Genomic DNA, 20399 nt, shown 5'->3' with positions numbered 1-20399 from the left:
GAAACTGGGCATTTATTGATGAATGTTTGTCAAAGACCTGAAAAGCATTATTGTATCAAAATGCATTATAGTTATTGATAATCAATGATATTGTAAAGCATTTTAGTTTTTATATTTCTTTGAAACCAACTCTATAATTTTCTAGACAGACAATTTTATATTTAGCTATCTTTGATTCACATTAACTTTTCCACTTCAACCAGAACAGAACAAAGCAGCTGTGTAGTTTTGCAGCATTTCTATATGACCTTATTCATGCCATATCTTATCAGTGTCTGCAAAAATACAGCTGCACTTAGTGAGATATAAACTGTTATAGTCAAGTACAGACTCTACTTGTAACCAGTTTCCTAGATACTGGATAGATCCCTAGTTGCATGAAGCAGAACTAGAAGCTCCTGTGGCCAGAAGGCATAAGGAGATTTTTGCTATTTCCCCTCCCCAATGCTGTCTCACAAAAACTGTTCTGGAGAATGAAATCTTAAAAGTGAAAATCACAATGCTGCCTCCTTTTTCCAAGTAGGGAGTTTCTTCTAGATCTCAATTTCCTCTACAAACGGAAGAAACAGCAAGTTTGGATCAAAATCACTATGTATTTGAATTTAGCTTAATTCTACCATATATTTGCACTTACAGAAACATGTACTGAGTATATCAGAACTTGTTTTTCTAATTAGAGCTAGTACCATTTTAGGTTGTCAAACTGGAGTTAAGTCAATAACCAGATGTGTTAGTTTGGGGTATGTTGCAAACAAGGATTCAAGGATGCCAGATTATATTTTATGTAGCTACATATTTTATTTTGCAAATGAAATTGATAATAAAAATGTCATTTATGACAAGCATTTACAAATATAGTAAAAAATATACAAAATGTGTTTGTTTTGATAATCTACATAAAGTATCTTCAAACATAGTACTTAAGTTAGAAGCACATCACAGTATTTATATTTATTTATTTAATTTATATACCGCCCCATAGCCGAAGCTCTCTGGGCGGTTTATGAAAGTTTAAAACAGTGAACATTAAAAAGTATACAAAATGTAAAACCATCAAAAACATAAAAGCAACAGTATAAAAACAACGGTATCCATTTAAAAACAACTACATATGAGGAGAGGTATACTGTAACAGGGTACTATAATATCCTTCTATTTCGATTATATATATTCCAGCATCTGTGCAATATGATATATGAGAAACTGTTAGCCAATTGCCACACAGCATCTTGGAGAATGACATTTATCCCAATCATTGCAAAGAACAACCTTTTAAGAATGGGATGTGACTGGGATGTGTTCTTAGGATGTTGTTGTTTTTCAATTCTATTTAAGAAGGTTCAACATGGGCTGGATTGCATGTGTATAGTTTGCTGATACCTTTTTACCAAGCTCCTCAATTGTTAAACTGCTATCTTCAGTCTTGGTGGATCTACTGCAGGTCCACAGTTAGCAGCATCTAGCTGATTATAGTCATCTATTAAATCTGATAAAGATGAAAGGGCTTCAGAGAAACAGCTCTGCTCCATTCCATCAATGTGTAGGTAATGATGAAGATGAGCCTGCAAGAGTAAATGTTACTTTAGTCATAAGCTTTACTAAAAAGAACTCTGAACAAATGAATTCGATTGTTCTTTCAAACAGGTTGTAGCTTTGACGGGTGCATCTGTCTGTGATAGGAGGATACCCTGCACGAATGCTGGCTTCTCCCCTTACTTTAGTTAGACTTTAAAAGGAGTTAAAATACAATTTGGACTTACAGAAATAGCTGCTGCCTGTGATGCAAATACACACAATGAGGACTGATTGCTTCCCACAAACACAACTGCATACATGGATAGACTGTGCCATGGATTTTGTTTTAATTCACATTTCACACCAAGAATTTCTAAATACTGACAATAATACAAGTATATATGAATTAGTTAAAATGATGGTACTACTTTTCATTCTGTGGCTTACTTTCTTCTTGTACAGCTTTATGAATCTCTCCTTGAGCTCTATAAAAGTCGGCTTCACACAAGTGTTATTTGCCAGTGCTAACAAGGAGTGAGAATGGCCTACAGGAGGTACTGAACATAAGCCAGTTTTCCATCCTTCTTGATTCCAAGAGACAAATTGAAGTGAGGGTTTCAACCTGCAGTAGACAAATTTGGAAATGGCATAAAGGCAAGTAATAAAATTAAATTAAATGCTCAGTATTATTAATAGCATGTGACTAAGTATGATGCTTATTTTCAGGCAAATAAGGATTCCCAAGGTTTAGGTAGCTTCTAATGCATCAATTTGAAAAGCCTTAGCTTTTAAAGCATCTATTTGAAAAATTATACACAAAGCTGGTAATATTAGATGTACATAGAATTCTGTACCAAGAAAAATACGTGACTAGATTATGTACATCTCTCTGGATGATTCAGAATATGATCCATCACCCCATGGGCCCAACTATACTTGCAGGAGGGGATCAGCATAAACTCAGTATGTTGGCTAGCCTTTGATGCTATTACTTAGCACCTATTGTGAAAATTTGCTGTATGAGCAGTTGATTATTCCTCCTCTAATATAGGTTGTATGCAAACCTTTCAATGTTTCTACGAAGATCCGAAACCTGTACGTTTCCTCTGACTAGCAGAGCACAGGCAAGGTACAAGCTGTGCTTTGGGTCAGCTCGTAACAGTTGGTGATCTTTGCTAAAAGCATCTGAAAACATCTGGTCCAACCTAAGAGACAGAGAAAGGAGTAGCCCACAATACTTATCAATGTTAACAAAATCATAAAGTGGCACATATTGAGAAGCCAACTAAGTGGTTTCTCAGTGTGTGCTAAATAGAATTAGAACACTGTTACAAACATTTGAAAAATATGCTGAAGCTTTGAATAACAAAAGTATTAAGATTCCAGTCAATTTTACCCCCTTTTATGGATGTTACTAATCAGATTCAATTTCATCTTCAGAGAGTACGCAGCTATCACTCATAGGCAGTGGTGGCTCGTGTTACTAGGGCTAGAAGAGCAGAGGGTGGGCTACTGGCAGAGTCATGGGATCACCATGATTAGAGGCACTAGAGCTTATAAGGTATAAGTGTGCAATGGCTGGCTGGAGGGATGCTAAAAGTTATAGGACTTTCTCCTGTCTAAACACACATAGGATTGTACTCAAAATGTTTTACAGTGACCTTTTCAAAGCCACATAGGCACACACTGTAAATACAAATTTAACCCCTGCTTTAAACCACAATCCTCAACAAGCAAGAATTGGTGTGAACTGTGTGTGAACTGTGCACACACTCAGCGTGCATGCCCACTTTCATTAATGAAGCAACTAATATGGAGACACGGCAATGGCACGTTCTCTTAGACAAGGCCAACAAGGAAGCAAGTTAAAGTGAGACAATTATGTACAGCACAAACAAGGAGAGCCATGGGGGGGGGGGAGTTTGGGAATCATAGGGGTGCCAACCTATATGACCTGTTATTAGAACCGTCACTACTCATATGTAAAAAAAAATACTCAAAGGCTTGCCTGTTATTAAGATGATGCAAGATTCTTTGTTGTTTTTCCTGAAACAGGCTAAAATGGCTATCCTTCTAGAAATGGTTAAAATGTTACCCACCTTCTTGAAGGCACATTTACATCAGCCAGTGTATAAAGAGGAGTCAAGCTGGAAACCAGATAATGAAGTCGAGGAAATGGGACCAAATTCATACTGATTTCATTAAGATCCATATTAAGAGATCCTTCAAACCTAGCAGAGCTGAAAATTATACATGGAGAAAGATATTAAAAGGGTTTGTTACTGGATACTTTATTCAACTATAGGTCTTTGCAAAAGCATTTGAAGTTAGTAACTCTTTAATTTCTTACACTGCTAAGTACCACCCTTTCATTGTAAAATTTTAACTAATTTCCAAGCTTTTAATGCAGCAAAGTCTAGAAACACATTCCTTAAGGGCTACACGTGCTGGCTAGGTGCTGCAGCCTGCAACAAAAGCTTTTCTTCTTGAGAGCTGTTCATGTCTGCTGAGTTTCTGTCATATGCGATGAAATGGTAGCTTATGCACTTCAAGCTTCTATTAAAGGCAAGGGATGGAATAAAGATGACTTCTACAATAGAGAGAATTCAAGATCTCTAATACAATTTCTCTTATAAAGAAGATCTCAGACAGAATGCAGGCAGGTTCATTAGACATGGGTGGGTGAAGCTGTCTCTGCCAGACAGAAGGAATCAAAGAGAAGGTTCAGATATTCAACACTGCGCACTAACTGTCCAGAGAGATGAGTTTGTGTGGATATTATACTATGTGATCCAGGCCACCCAGGGATGCAGCCACAGCAACCCAGAAGCCATTCCTATCAATAGGGTGACCAAAACATGTTACCTTGCTCATGGAAATTGCTGTTAGGAAGCTTGATTAGGTTCTCTGCAACTATGCATGTATAGAGGCTATGTTAGGACAACACGATAGTCAGTGGTGGAGTAAATAATCAACTTGACAGTTTTTTTGCCTCCCCCCCACAACATGATAATAACCAACAATACAAAGTTAGGGGAATTCCCCAGTTAAGAAAAAAATTAAAACACACACGAAACAGCCTAACACATCCTGACAAGGTCTAAGCATTTTCAATGGTTTCCATGAGGCATGTATTATTGAGTGCTGTTGAAAGAAAGGAAAATGAGGTTGCAGTCAAGCAATAGGCTTGTGCAAGAACCTAGCCACTTTGTAGTATCCTGGGGTGGCTCTAATGCATGTGATGAGGTTAAAGAAATCTCTTCGTTATATGGGAAGGTTCAGTATGGGGGAGGGAAACGAATATTTATTTCCTTTCCCACCCCACTGAAACCTTCCCTGGCTAAGCTACATATTGCTTTAGATTTCAGGTTTGGGGCACTACAGAAGGGTAGAAAAGGGAAAATCTCCCCTTCCCCTGTGGGCTCCAAACAAGAACCCTGTTCCAGGCTGACTGAAATTCTGCACAGGAATACTTCTGTCAGGGTCTGCGAATACACAGTAACATTCTATTGTAAATCTACACTTGTATATACATATTCTCAGAGTGAGCCGCAAATCTGAAGTTTTAAACTTTGGGCTCAAATTGGGGTGCAGTGTTCCAAAAGAGGCAACAGAAATGGTGTGTGTGTGAGAGAGAGAGAGAGAGAGAAAGAATGAATGAGATTTTTTTTGCAGATTAACTTTTTTCTACCATCATCACCACAGATGTTTTTAAAAGCTTTAAAAAAACCCTGCTATCCAGCCACCGATGGTAAACATGTGATCCCACTGACAGTGTTCACAAATATTCATTATCTCCCCTATCTTAAATTAACAAAAAATATTGCCACCTGGAAATGGAGAAGTGATTCTGATTGATTGGGGGGAAATTGCAATAACCCTATTCGCAAGATAAAAGACTTCAGTGTTTCAACAACTGTTTTTTTAATTAGAATTTTTAAAAGCTCACCTGGTCAAATTCAGCAGTAAGTTAGCCACAATATTATTCATAGTATCAAAGGGTTTCTCCCGAGTATGCTTTATTCCTCCTGTACTTGAAGTTACCAAGCTGGTTTGCTTTACGGTTGATCCTAACTTTCCATAGTTGGTCATCTGATTAATTTTACTAACTATGTCAAATAAAGACTGGAGGGTGGGGGAAGAGAAATATAAGTAAAAAAGGTTCTAAGAAATCCATTATGCAAATTAACTTTCTTACTGCACAATCCTATGCATGCCTACTCAGAAGTAAGCCACAACTATGTTTAGTGCCTCTCAAATTTATAATACTGCATAAAATAAAAGCTAAGAGCTTTACTGCTGCAGTGCTTATCTACACTTAGGCCTTAGCTAGACCTAAAGTTTATCCCGGTATTGTCCCGGGGTCATCCCTGTTCATATAAATGACACACAGGATATCCCGGGAGCAGGCAGGGACGACCCCGGGATGATCCTGGGATAAACGTTAGGTCTAGCTAAGGCCTTAGAAAGCTGCTTTTCTTGAATTTACAAAAAGTAACATATACATGAAATGGTAAGAGTATAATTTCTTGTATATTTTGCTGTTTGTTACCCCACCCAAAAGTAGTTCTTGAATTGTTTCCTAAGTGCTTAAGCAAATATCTCAAGATTATTAACAACGGTCACAACCACAACAGGAAATGGCAAGCACAAGAATGGCCATTACTCTCAGTCAAGCTATCTATCTATAGTTAGATTTCCTCACAAACCACTAAGTAGAGATTGGGACTATGATTGGGAGTAATATATGTACAACATTCTGGTATTTTCATAATTTAAAATGACTAGATGAGAGCGTATTAATTTATTAAGGCTCAACACAATTTGGAAAACACATTGCCTTCCTCAGGGGTATTTGACAGTCTGCAAAGTAAACTCCTTAGCTCTTTTATTAAGGAATGAGAGAGCTAAGTTTGCTTTTGCAAGTTGCCAAATGCCCATGAAAAAGGAAATTTGTTTTCTCAGATGCGTCGGGCCATAATAAATTTAGGCACTTCTAAGAATTGTTTCTCTTCTGGTCATATGCTGTATTCAATGCCTTTCCCTTGAGGCTTTTGTTTTCTTCATTAGGAAAGCTCCTAGTTAAAAGAAACGTTACATGCTTATCTGTACAAGTGACTGCTGTTGGCTAAAAATTCACATAAGTTGCTTTCTATTTGTATTCCTACCATGTTGAAATAGTAGAAACTTACATTGTTATGCACAGCACAAATCTTGGATAGCTAAGGTCTGCCAAAGATTTATCTTCTCTACCAATCCTTCCAGAGGTACTGCAAGCTCAAAAACTGTTCAGTAGTACAAGGATTGCTCTGGCAAAGCAAAGCCTTTTTTAATATGCTGTTGTGATAGGGAAACAACCATTTTCCTAGAAACCACAATTTTTCTAGATGGGTCTTTTTCCAAAAAGATACAGATTCTACTTTTCCCAACTAATGTTTGCACACTTAACAGATGCAGTGGTAATTTAAAATGGAGAATACATGCAAGTGATTTCAGCAGTTCTAATATTGCACCAGATTCTTCTAAGGTGACAATGTGATAAAAGACTAAAATGAGATGTTTGAAATGTCTAGACCTGTACAGTTCCATACTGGGGACATAGAATCTATCTCTCTGTTTATAACATGTCTTTCGTTATTCAATAGGGCCTAATGAGTTTTACTGCCTACCCATCATACATGGACAATATTACACCCTCCCTCTCAATGTTAAGATAAGTGGTTCACTTGGGACCTATGTGATCTAAAGAAATAATGACCAGCCATGGTTTAATTTGACCTTTGTTTCTTTTAATATGTGCTTTTTTTCTGTTTTTATTCTATTTTAGTTTGTCCACTGCTCCGAATTTCTGAATGGGGAGTGGTATATAACTATTGTAAATAAATAAATAATGCGTCAAACAATGAAAGATATGGTAAAAAAAGGTTTTGAAAAGTAATACACTTGATTCAAGACTTAAGATCTTGTTTTTAAGAAAAGGTGCAAAAACCTCTTTTCTGCTCATTTTAAAGTCACTGACTGCTACTGACACGAAATATCTCTGTAATGAAGATACTACTATCCTATATATTTCTTATTGTAAAGTTTATCATTATATGAAAAAGACAATGCAAGCATATAACATTCTCATGGTATTATAGATTCTTACTTCATTTTCAATTGGCAATACACAGTCGGCGTGGTCACTGAGTTCCTTCATAGCCAATACACTGTTATAGGGAGATGTAATGACATCATCCTCACGAGATGGATAAACTGAAGTAACAAATCTATATACTTCTGGAAATTCATCCTCAAGCACCTTTAGTACAAATGTACCAAGACCAGATCCTGTTCCTAGGAGCAAGACAGAAAAATAGTCATAATGGCAGGGTGTAGGGGAATATATGAAAGAAGTTCTGCGTTGCAATCTTCTCTTGCTATCCCGCATTTCTAAAAAAATTATGAGACGTATTTTACTTTTAACAATGTTCACCAATCAGAATTAAGACTGGGGTTTGCCTGGATCAATTTATATTTGAAAACTAACTCTGACCTCTTAAGATAGCAGTTCACAATTAAAGGGTTTTTTTAATTACTCTGAAAGGTATCTGAGCAAAGAAGAAATCTGAATGACTATCTTATCACACTTACTCTTCTCCTTTTCTTTGTGGAGCTGCAAAGAACAGCATCAACCAAATACAAAGGAAAGGCTGACAAAAATTCTAGAACCAGACTGGGAGAAACAGTCTAAAATGGCATCCAGCACCCCAAATTTACAGAGACCTCAGCTTGAACACACAGTATTACCTCAACAGTTTCTAACACTAGTTACTGGGCCTGTTCTGACAACACACTAGGCCCCTAACCCATTTGCAATAAATAGTTAGTGAGCAAGTTTAAACCATGGTTATGTAGCCACCATAGTTAAGAATGGTTCACATGACACGCTAACTCATGTTTCACATGACATGCTAAGCCATAATGTTTAACTCAAAATGCTTAACCACAATGGCTTAGCGTGTCGTTTGAATTGGGTCACTAAGTTATTGTTTTTAGAGAAAATATTCTAGTCATAAATGCTATCTAACTTTAAAGTGCTTGAGTTAATAAATTTAACTTGTCTGCAGTCCCGATGGTAGAAATAAACCATTTTTTTTCAAATTAATGAGAACAATAAATGATATGGCCCATTTAAAGGTCATACTTGCACTTGTACATTACTATTTGGATCTCAAAAGAACCCTCTAGTCTTGGCTACTAGTATTCACTGTTCATAGACCTGAGGGTCTACATAAGATGCCATTATGTTGTAGATTACTCTGTACAAGATGCATTACCAAAGATATAATTTTGATAAGAACAGAGGTCTATAATTCAGCTATCTGCTACTGGTGACTACTGATTTCATTCAAGCAAGTACCTGCCCTGACCCAGAGTTAACTGCATAGCGCAGAGAACTTATGAGGATAAAGTGACATCTCACTTTTTGCTGGGCAGGAGACAAACTATCTCCCTCCAGTAAATCTTCTGTCATGCACAGAGGATATCTGGGAGCTGAGGATCTCATCTCTGACCTTGCACTGGCCTTCAGAGGCACTAAGGAGTGAGAACTCTAAATGCATATTGGCGGTCTCAAGGCAGTGCTTGTGGCAACAAAAATAACACAGCCAAATTCTGCATTAGAAAAGTATGCCCTTTAAAATAGTGGATAATTCTAAATAAAGTTATTTAGAAGGAATAATTCAGACAGGAAAAAATGTAATAGATTTGCAAAAGAGCATTAGGGCTGCAGTCCAAAGGCTTTATCATGAATACTCTTTTTGAAGTTAATGAAACATTTAAGAGTGGCTTCTCTATTTATTTTAAAAGCTTGCGTTCTTAATATGTTAATATTTTTAAGATTACCATATTGATGATTTTTATAAGTTTTCTTCCATTTCACCTATTATGGTTGCAGCTGTTGGAATACTCACCCCCTCCCATGGAATGAATGAGAAAAAAGCACTGGAGACAGTCACAGTGTTCCGCCATCTTCCTCAGCTTTTCAACAATATGCTCTCGATACTGCCCCCCATACACTTTGTGACCCGCAGCCCTGAAAATATGAGATCTTTAATAAGAATCTGTCTACTGTAGTTCTGACAATATTAAGTTATTCACAATGGGTTGGATCCAGATATACAAGCATGCACTGGGGCTAGCGGAAGCAATTCCCCACCCCGCTCCTTCAACTCCACTTTCCTGTTCCATAGCCAGCAAGGGGGAAGGCCTGCTAATAATGTATACAGGGCTGACACAGCTGTTTTGTGTCTGAGGACATTCTTTGTTCTGCAGAAGAAATTATATTTGTGTTGAAACATTCTTTTAAAAACCCCAAAACACACAGCATGAATGACCAGAAGCCTTTTTTAACCAAACGTCTAAAAGATCAAGAAAATAAATAAGGCATTAAAAAAAAAGGATATAAGGGGTTGTCTGAGGCAGCATGAAGATTACAGCAGGGTGTTCCAAGATCTGCTTTGCTGTTCTCTCTCTCAGCCTTCTGCCATCAGAAGTTCAGATGTTTTAATGCAGCAAGCATTTGACATGCCAAACTGATGAGTTTCCATGGACTGATGCCTCCTATTAAATTGGTTTTATCTGCTGTTTGTTTACTGTTTTATTGTATGGCAACGTCACTTGCACAACAGGACTTGCTTTTGCTCTCCCTCCTGTAGACCCTGCACCCCCTCCCCCAAGTCTGCTCTAGGGAGTCCCTATATCCTCTGGAGCAGATCTGGAAGACACATAGGGGGCTGTAGAGGTCACAGGACATGTGTTCTGCTAGTGGTTTCCGTCCTCCTGGTGGACAGGCAGCATTGGAAATAACCCCATTAATTGATTTTGTAATTTTAAATTTGTTGGTAGGTGCCACGACACAGGCTCTGAACACCAGACCCGGCCGCGGCTACTCCCTGCTCAAGCCAAGCACCACCGCTTGATACGCCTGAGGCAAGGGATAAAAACCACCTTCCTCCAAACTATGTGGAGAAAGGGGTTAAAATGGAGAAGGATTTTAATATATATAATAATGCGCTGTGAGTTATATCTGCTTAGGTGAATGATTGTCAGAGTGGGTGTTAAATGTGTAAACTTAAGATGATAAGTGCCAAACAGACAAGTGGGATTTTTTGGTAGTTTAAAAAAACAAAACAATCAAAATTTATTTTTAAAAGTTCACAAGCTTTGTTTCAACTAACAACATTTAAAAACCTTTTTGAAACCTTTCATACAATCCTGTCACTCATTCACATACGCGCTTTCCTTTTTCTCACAATCACTCTTGAACTTTCTTTATTCTCAGTATTGATTAATATACATCCACTACGTGCACACTACACTCTAAAGACACCACTCACTACACTGACTCTCAAATTTCCCAGAACTTAAGTACCATAAACACAGAGAGCACTACAGACTCTAAGAGTACCTAACAAGTCCCCCCTGAAAAGTTCTCTCAATCCCCTCAGTCATTCCCTTATATATCACTCCTCCCCCTCCCAAGACATTCTAATTCCGCCCACCACAGACTTACAAACTGCAGACATACATTTGGAATTGACTTGTGGGGTGTAACGCCACAGTAGGTACGCTGAGAATTGTGATCACAATATAACAGCTGGGTGTAAAATCTCTTAAATAAATAAAACATACGCCATTTGGATTGGGGAGCTTCCCTATGCTTGGTCAAACTAACTCAGGAATTGCACCGCTCCTTTCCAACCCCACCCCCAGAGCTTCTCTAGACTTGCCCACAGCCCCCCAGGGCTCCAAAAATTGCATTGGAATGCTCTGTTTGAACTGTGATTCATCTCTAGACATAGAACAAAAAATACACTTAAATCTATGTTCTGTTTATGTACAGAAGGCTGGTTTACATTTTGAGCTGTAGAACTTTTGTTTGATATGAAGTACTACAATATTACTAGCTGGACAAATTTGTATTGTAAACCAGATGACTGAATTTCAGCAGCATCACTAGGTTTGTGTACGAAGCCTGTACTTCCAGATACAAAGCCTGTACACATGTAGGGGGGGGAGGAAGACCAAGTGTTGCCAACTGGTAAACATTCCTTATTTATTAATAAATATTTATCAGTGACTAATCAATGACTTAATAACTTTTTGTTAAATGTAATATTGTGGAACTATACACTTTTTGCTCAACTTACCCTCTTTTTAATGACCGCAGGAATTATTAGAAATTTGTTGGGACTGCACTGTGATTTGTAGCATTACATTTGATCTATTTTACTCAAAATCTAACTTTTCATTAATGAACCACATAAAAGCATTTTTTAAAAATAAAGTTGGGATTTCTCTGGCTTTAGGATCCATCTGTTTCCCTTCATTTGGTCAGCTGTTCATATCCTTAATTAGATTACCATTTGAACTGAAGTAGCAGATTGTCTAGATGACTGACACTTCTCTCCCTGCAGAGGGTTATCTACCACCAACTGTCCCGTGGGAAGGATTCCAGGACAGAGAAGGAGGCAAGCAAAGTTAACCCAAGGCGCCTGCTCCTGTACCAGCTGGACAGTCCCTCCCTCCCGGGCCATCTTCCACCAGCTGCCTTGTGAGAAGTATCCTGATTACTTGTTATATAATACTGTTCATTGTGTTTTTAGAATGTATTTTGATGTCACTTGTAAGCAGCCTCAGGAGTATTTGTATCCTGAAAAGAGGATACAAATATTTGTATTTATTTTATTACATAATAATGAGCAGTAACACAATATACATGTTCATGTTAGTATACAAAATTTGCTAACAAGGAAAGAACAACACAGTGGATTACTAGTTTGTGTTTTTTAAAGTTTTTTCACAAGGTAGCACTAATTAAACAATCTATGTGCTCATTGATGACAGAAACATAAGAATCCTGCTTTCAATTTCTATCTAATTTGTGTCAGAAATTTCTGTATGAAGATTTATGAAACAGAATTTATTCTCACCAGTTGTTTCCAGAACCAGAAACATCTGTGATCAGCTGCTTGCTATCAAAGACATCTCTCAGTGGCCCCTGGAGAATTTCATTCACTACACCCTCTTCCATGTCAATCAAGAGGGCCTTTGGGGGTGGAACAAAAAGAATTTAAACTCACCAAGAATGCCTGACTTTCAAAACATTACACAAAATACATTACACTGAAAGATAAAAGAAATTTTCTTTGCTGTAACGTTCACACATCCATTGAATAAAAAAGCTGACTCCAGAAAATTGTGGCCTAATTCTATGCTTTGGGATGACATTTATTAAAGAATAATTTTAGCTACCCTGATTTAAAGGAACTCAAGAATTAAATGTGCATATGCAACACAAAAGATAAGACACCAGCTTTATACTGAGAAAACGTGCTCTTGCTAAAAAACAAATAAACAGGATGTCCGCTAATATTATTTAATTAAGCTTTTCAGAATGCTACATGAAATCATTACTTTTAATCTTTTCTCATCCAACAAGCATTCTAAACTACTTTCTCATCTTTGTCCTTTTTTATTATTTGTTTTCATAGTTTTAAGCAATGTTTTTCAAGCTAAATAAAATTGGATCGCTCAATCGGTGTTAATAATACATCACAGAATAGCACTTGCTTTTCTTTACTTTTAAAAGCAGATACTGTGCCAATTAGCTATTTAGTGAGGAGGAGGGAACTAAATCCAGCCTCCCAATCACGCTCCTCTCCTGAACAGATTGGATACTTTTACTCTTTTTAATTGGACTCTGAATGTGTGGACATGACAATTGGATACAAGCAAGGGAAGGGGAGAACTGCAAATACAGAAACCACTGCATGTACAGTTCCTAATTCAGCAATACAGTAAGGCTCAGATGCTTCTGAAAGCAATACAGGATGAGGACAATGTAGGGCATCTTTGCTGGTCCTAGGCACTCCATCCTTCCTATCTGGATTTGGGCCTGAAAGATCAAGGAAAAGTGTGGGTGCATGGAGGGTAAGTTGTAAGCAAGCATAATCTGTAACATTGAAAATATCATTACTGATCTTGGGGCACATCAGTTAAGCCATCAGCCTCAGCTTCCAATTTCCTTTTTGGAGTTTAGATCCACATGAGATAGACTTAACCCTAGTCTTTTAAACCAGCAAGGTTGTTTGACCCCTGAATGAACATATAGTCTGCAATAGAATCTGCTCTTCAGTATAGCAATTCTATATTCAGTTTCCATAAATACCACTTTCAATGGGAGACATGTGAAATATATTTTATCATAAGATTTAAAAGTGTAAGAAACATTTCAGTGGCTTATAAAGTATAGGGACTGACAAAATTAAATATTTCCCCCCTTACACGTGCTTTTAGGGAACAGATTTTTCCTCTGGAAATATCAGCACCATCACCATCCGTTCTAGAAAAATTAGAAGTCAAATTAATTAATAACATCATAAAGAAGGACCACACATAAGGAGTCAGGATATTATAATTCTTTCCCCCTTTCCACTGAGGTTTAACATTAAAAAAAGGAGGAAGAACAGGAACACACATCAAGGTAGCTGAATTTGCAGGTGTTACCGCTCTTGTTCATGTTATAAATGTCATATTATTCTTATTATTTCAAACTGTGTTTTAATGTTGTTTTAATAATAATAATAATATTTAATAATAATTTATTTTTATTCCGCATTTTATTATTGTTAGCTGCCCTGAGCACCATTTTTGGTGAAGCTGGGACACAAATATAATAAATAAATAAAAGGCTGGCACATAGAAGTTGGTGAAGCTTTTCCAAAGGAAGAGAAAAAAATCACTTGCTTAATTTATGCAGTCATGTAGGGCCACTACAGAATTTGGCATGCCTAACAACTGTTAGTAGTTGGATCTCAGGAAATATTTCTGTAATTTTGCTAGAGCAAACTGCAAAGTGAAATGCTAACAGCTTCATCTCAGCACCTGTCACGAAGACAAAAAGCACTTTTTCTCCAGTGCAACATGACAAGTGATGGCATTACCACAGCTGCTGCTGCACTACTGTAGCAACTCAAGGTGGTGTAGCTGCACTGTGCAAGCCATGCAAAAGTCTGATTGGACTTAGTGGAAGATTGGTGATAACAGGAGGCGGGGGGAGAAACAATATTAACCAATGCATCAGGACTCCCCCACCAGGAAAAACACTGAGAATGAAAAATGTAATTATTATTCAAACAATGAACACCAAAGGTCCATGGCCCAATCAGTCACATAAATGGTAATTAAATGCCATATTCTGATCAAGCACTTCATAGGTTTACAAACCCCCAAAGGAAAGGAGATAAAGATTATAACTCTATACCCATTTACCTGGGGAATAAGCCCAATTGAACTAAATGGGACTTTAGAATATACAGGTAAAGGATTGAGCTGACAGAAATGGTAGCAATTGGGACAACAAATCCACTGAAACAATATACAGTGAATGCCCAGATGTCATCTTGCATTGACAGCATGGTGAATGCGCAGACATAATCTTTAACTGCTAACTAGCTTGCAGTAGTGCAAGAGCATCTCCCATGGACCCCAAGTAGGTTTAAAAACAAAGGCATTTTTAGATTGCTCATAAAAAGAAAACTTACCTAGCGTCCACATTTCGAAAGAAACTGCTTAATGCTTCATCGTAAATTCCTTTCTAAAAAATGAAGCTTTCTGTAAGTAAACACTGATGTGAAACTTGTGATAAGACTTATAGTATGTATACTTAAAAATAATTTATTTTTTTTAAAAATAATTTATGCACTCTCCTAATATCTTCCAAAGGCTTTCATTATGGCCCAAAGACCAGTGCATACTATGATGTGCATGTAGAGTTCCCTCACGCATGGTCTCCATAAATAATTTCAAATTTGCAGTGCAAAGAAAATTGAACCCCTCCTATAGTCAGTACCAGAAAGTAGCTTTGAGGGCTTACTGTTTGGATCCATGGCATTTGCACTGGCATCCCACAAGATTTTATCTTGCTCCTATCCTAATTAATATCTATATGGAACAGCTGGAGAAGATTACCTGAGGATTTGAGGTTGTGTCTGCAGTATACGGATGGCACTCATTTCTATTTCTTCATGCCAGCTAAACCATGTGGGGCAGTAGAAGAGTTGAAATTATTGTCTGAACTAAGTAACTGCCTGGATGAGGCCCAATAAACTGAGGCAACACAGAGACACTGGGTAGATGGTTTCCCAGTTTGGTAAATTGTTTTCAACCCGTTTTGGACAGGGTTCCACGTCTTCTGAAATTTGCAGCTTGGGACTATTCCTTAATCCAGCTTTGTCATTTGTGGTGCCAGTGTCCTCCCTGGTACGGCATGCTTGTTACCAATTTAGGCTTGTACATGAGCTATGAACTCTCCTGGACAGGGATAGTTTGGCAATAGCTCTGACTGCATTCCATTAGACTATTGTGGGCCTGTTCAGACAGCATACTGAGCTATGGTTGAGCTGCTAAGCCTTTTGCAGCAAGTGGTTAGTGTGTTTAAGCCATGGTTATGTGGCCACCGTAATGTTTAGCTCAAAATGCTTAACCATCGTAGTTCAACATGTTGTCAGAAAAGGGCCTGTAACATGTTGTATGTGGGGCTACCCTTGAAAATAATTTGGAAGCTGCAATTATTTTAAAATGAAGTAGCCCAAGATTTTGACATTCATCAGATGTGGGGTGGGGAATCGCGTTTCCTTACTGCTGCTTCTATGCCATGATACTTCCTCTTTCTTCACACAGGGGAAGAAAGAGGAAGTAAACAATGACCTCATGGCCCATTCAGTGGCCGTTTTTATCACATTCCTTTTCCTGTAAACAGCAGGAAATGGTGGTACATTCTGTTTAAAAATAATAATCAGATGTCTATTTTGTGATGGAAAAAAGGCAAGAAGGAGGGGGAGACGCATGGGGGGCTGACGTCGTTGGCAAAAGGACCCGTGAACATCAGTAAGTGGGGAATAACAAGCATGCAGTAAAACACTCATCTGATGACACTCTTAGACTGAGACAGTTTGCTGGGAACATATCTCACAGTTTGAAAGGTATGCACTGGTTACCAGTTCACTTCTGAGCTCAATTCAAGATGCTAGTTTTGATCTTTAAAGCCCTTCATAGGAGCAAGGTACCTTAAATGGCTGCCTTTTTCTCATCAACCTGCCTGAACACTAAGATCACCACTGAAGACCTTCTAGTGCCACCGTCAGAGATTAAACAAATGGCAACAAATGGTTGAATTATGGAACTCCTGATGCTAAAGGGCTGAGGTTAGGGAGAGACATTTGGCCAGACGTCATTGGGACTAGCTGACTAAATTACCTGGGCTTAGGAAAAGAAAGAAAAGTCAAGGAGGAAGTGCCAATTGCAAGCTTGCAAGGAGGAAAAGTGAAATGCTAAGAGGAGACCTGAGGCGTTAGACTGAAGAATATTTCCCCTTCTCAATCTCTGTATTTCTTTTCCTTGTTCCCCACTCCCTATCTATCACTGTAAGTCCTGCTTCAGTCTTTCCTACTATTCCTGTTTCTTCCCCCTGTAAATGCAAACGCATGCATGATTGTTCTTTTTCTCTTTGGTGTATGTTGAGATTTTAGGGGGTACTTTTGGGTATTCCCTAAGCATGTGGAGACTTCTGTCTTGTGGGTGGGTGGTGCCAATTTGACCATATAAGCATATACACTCTCCTACTGCTAATTGGAGAGAAAATATATGAAGATCATGGTGCATGTCCCTCCCTCCTATTGCCACTCAGTTACCACACTGTTGGTTCCTCTTGTCCATCCACAGGAAACATCAACAATAACTGTAAGACCCCAGAGGTACATTGGAACATACACTCTTCTCTGTCTCTCAAACTACAAGTCCTAGGATTTCTTGTAACAGCACTTTCTCTATTCTAACAGATGGCTTAGGTTGGCATTGCACTATTCAGAATGCTGTGTGCTTTGTTTTAAGGGTTTTTCTCTTGGAAGTTCTGGACACCTCCCTTATAGATACAGGGAAATAAATTTAAGCATCCCCAAGAATGATCTACAATTTAGACTTATTCCCCCCACCCCGATACTCATGGGTTTGCAGCTAGCCTAGACTGCACCCACCCCGACTTGGGTCCTGATTAAGTTCCCACCAGCATTCAATCCCCCAAAACCATCATTACCTGGAACCTCACTGCGGAGATTCCACAACTTCCTAAAGAAGCCCACTACAAGAAGCCAACTATAAGAAAATCTCAGGTCATAACTCTTTACTAGTAGCAAGGGTCAAAGTGGTATTTCCACATAAACAAGTAAAATTTCACCCTGTTTATTGACATGGCTTTTTAATAGCCTTATTTTATATTGTGCCAGGCAAGAGTGCAATTTGTAAACATATTCAAAGTAAGAAAAAAAGACTGCAAGTCAGCCCAAAAGCTTGTTAGTCAACCAAACAGTCGAACAGTTGAGGAAATTCAGAATTTGTTTCACAGAAAAAGCAGCTGTGATTTTTAATTCAGATTAAATTGGAGAATTCTCAGGAAACATTAGACCGTTATGGAATATGTGTATGTCAATACGAGTAATAACGCAGTGCTGTTTTATGGTAACACAATGCAAGTTACGACAGCTACCATAGCAAGTGCCTAAACTACAGCACTGGTAGGGCAGCGATGCCTCACGGCGGCTTACAAAGGAATTACAGCCATCAGCAACGCAAAGCATGTCAACGACGGTTTGGGCCGCCTTCAGCGCACTGCCCGGTCCTTTCTTTCGCATTTGGTGGCGGTGTATAACGATTGCCCAGGATAGCAGAACAAGGGAATGGCAGTTATTTTTAAGATCACTGAGTGCAGCTATGATTTTGCGGTTTCGAAGCAGCCGCCATTTTAACTCTTGCGCTGGAGAGTTCGGTACGTGGGGAGGGTGGCGAACGAGGCGCACGCGCCGCCATCAAAACAGCAGCGACCAGAACCGTCAACGGCTCCTTCCGAAGACCAACAGCCGGGGCGGGGCTAAAGTAGGCGTGGCAGGGGAAAAGGCTTCGAATGGTTAGCATTCTATTGCGCACGCGCGCTCACTAATTCTAAACCTTCCCTACGAGAACCAGGCGGGGCTTATTACCTTGTTAACAGCGGCGTGTTCCCGCAGTGCCAGATCCCAGAAGCGGCAGCCTATCTGGTTCCCGCACTGACCCACTATAAAGGGAGGGAGAAAAGACAGCAGCGGCGGTCAAGTAGCTGTATACAGGGAAGAGTTATGCAAAAAGGACCGGGAAGGAGGGAAGAGAATAGTACTCCCGTGCTCACCCTGAACCACCACTGACTGCGTCATGACTGCCGTTCGCAAAAATCCCGTTTCTAAGGCAACCTGCTCCTGAAAGCCTGGGTGGAACGGTAGGCCCGCCCACTCTGAATGTACATCCTGAAAGCCGTGCGGGCGCCGCCGCCGCCGCACAGAGGAATTCTTAGTCCTCGTTCTATTGCTGAGGCGCGCGCGAGAGCAGCGGGGCCGTTGGAGAGGAGGTGTCGGCTTTGGGCGCATGCGCTCTGCCTCTTCCTTTCTCCCCGCTCACTCGTTCACAATTTAAAACCGTTGCTGGTCTAAAGCTGCAGAGTGGTCACACCCACGTTAGTTTATTACGAAGGCGCTGCTTGCTTTGTTTAGAGGACAAAGCTGAACCATTAAGAGTACTGTAGTGAATTTTGGCCCCAGTCTTTTAACACCACGCCCCGTGCAGGACCATCTGCAGCTCTGTCTTTACATAACTGCTAAAGGAAGCACCTTGCCATTTTTCTCTGGTCAGGGCGCGATCCTATGCATGTTCAGACAGAAAAGTCTAGCTGGGGAATGCTGGAAATTGTAGGACTTCTTTCCGTTTAACATGCATAGGACCATACAATAAACATTGTACCAAAACAACTCTCTTCTGGCTCTTAATTGAAATTTGACGTTTCTAATTAAGTATCACGACCTTCAAGCCCTGTTTATTCAATCAGGTCTTTCCAGCATGGCTTCTGAACCCCTCAAGGTTTCAGTAGCTGGGTGCCTTTATTTACGGAAGAAAGAAGGATCCATGAAATCCGAAAGGGAGCCTTATGATTTCATATGGAAAACACCATCCATTCACAGAGCACATCTGTCTCCACATTCTGAATCAGAAAAATCACATCCATTTCTCATGAACACCCCCACAGGGCAAAAACATGGATTTAAGGCAGGGATCCTCATGATTTTTACAGAGCAAATCCCCCAAAACACTAACATCACAGAGCACATCTGCTTCCACAGACAGCAACAAAAACCACGGGTCTGCTGCTCATGGGTGCCTCTATGGTGCAAAAATGTGGGTTTGAGGTAGGAATCCTCTGGGATCCTCATGATTTTACATGGAAAATATCCCAAGCCACAATCCAGTCACAGAGTATATTTGCCTCCATGGACTATATTAGAAAAATTCGGGATCCACCACTCGTGGCCACAGCCATGGTGCAAAAGCACCAGTAAAGAGCATAAGAATCAACTAGATGGAGAGTTCCTAGTGCTACCAATTAGAAAGCATTGTGCAGCTCTGCTTATTGAATTTTCTGTGTTAAGAAAAAAGATGGAAGCAGCAGTGGGAAAGCAAGCACAGGAGGGTTATGAATAGCAGATGGCAAAGTCTGGACTTCTGTAAATTTCTGTGAATGATGCAGGATGACGGCACTATAAAAACCTTATCTGGAATCTGAATAGTTGATTACATTTATGGAGATGGAAAACACTGTCCTTTCAGACTCATAAGTGGCCGTACTTGCAGAGGAGTTGGTCTAATAATATAATAAGAGTTGCTGGGAGAGAAAAGTTGACACTAATCAAGGTAAAAAAAAATTGCTCTAAAAACTGACATTCATCCTTATATCTTACTTTCACAGGATCTGTGTTGCACAC

The 20399-nt window shown here is 39.2% G+C and overlaps 1 protein-coding gene across 1 annotated transcript; it reads right to left on the bottom strand.

Moving 5' to 3' along the window:
- Nucleotides 1–1148: 1148 nt before the first annotated feature.
- Nucleotides 1149–18912, bottom strand: TUBE1 (tubulin epsilon 1). Its single transcript, XM_063124768.1, has 12 exons — nt 18779–18912; nt 18594–18667; nt 15105–15157; nt 13846–13903; nt 12492–12607; nt 9471–9592; nt 7664–7851; nt 5465–5640; nt 3615–3755; nt 2580–2720; nt 1963–2137; nt 1149–1562 (listed from the first exon to the last, which is right to left on the bottom strand). The coding sequence occupies exons 1-12, from the start codon at nt 18801–18803 to the stop codon at nt 1404–1406; spliced, it is 1428 nt and encodes a 475-aa protein (XP_062980838.1). The 5' UTR covers nt 18804–18912; the 3' UTR covers nt 1149–1403.
- Nucleotides 18913–20399: the final 1487 nt, after the last annotated feature.

Source organism: Elgaria multicarinata, chromosome 4 (assembly GCF_023053635.1).
Source record: "Elgaria multicarinata webbii isolate HBS135686 ecotype San Diego chromosome 4, rElgMul1.1.pri, whole genome shotgun sequence".
NCBI lineage: Eukaryota > Metazoa > Chordata > Lepidosauria > Squamata > Anguidae > Elgaria > Elgaria multicarinata.
Note: the sequence above shows the minus strand (reverse complement) of the source record. Positions and strands in the feature narration are given on the sequence as shown.

Coding starts and splice junctions, on each gene's coding strand:
- TUBE1 (XM_063124768.1), bottom strand. CDS start 18,803: ATGACGCAGTCAGTGGTGGTTCAGG. Junction 9,593..12,491: donor TCTGGTTCTGGAAACAACTG/GTGAGAATAAAT, acceptor TCATATTTTCAG/GGCTGCGGGTCACAAAGTGT. Junction 5,641..7,663: donor TATTGCCAATTGAAAATGAA/GTAAGAATCTAT, acceptor CCCACCCTCCAG/TCTTTATTTGACATAGTTAG.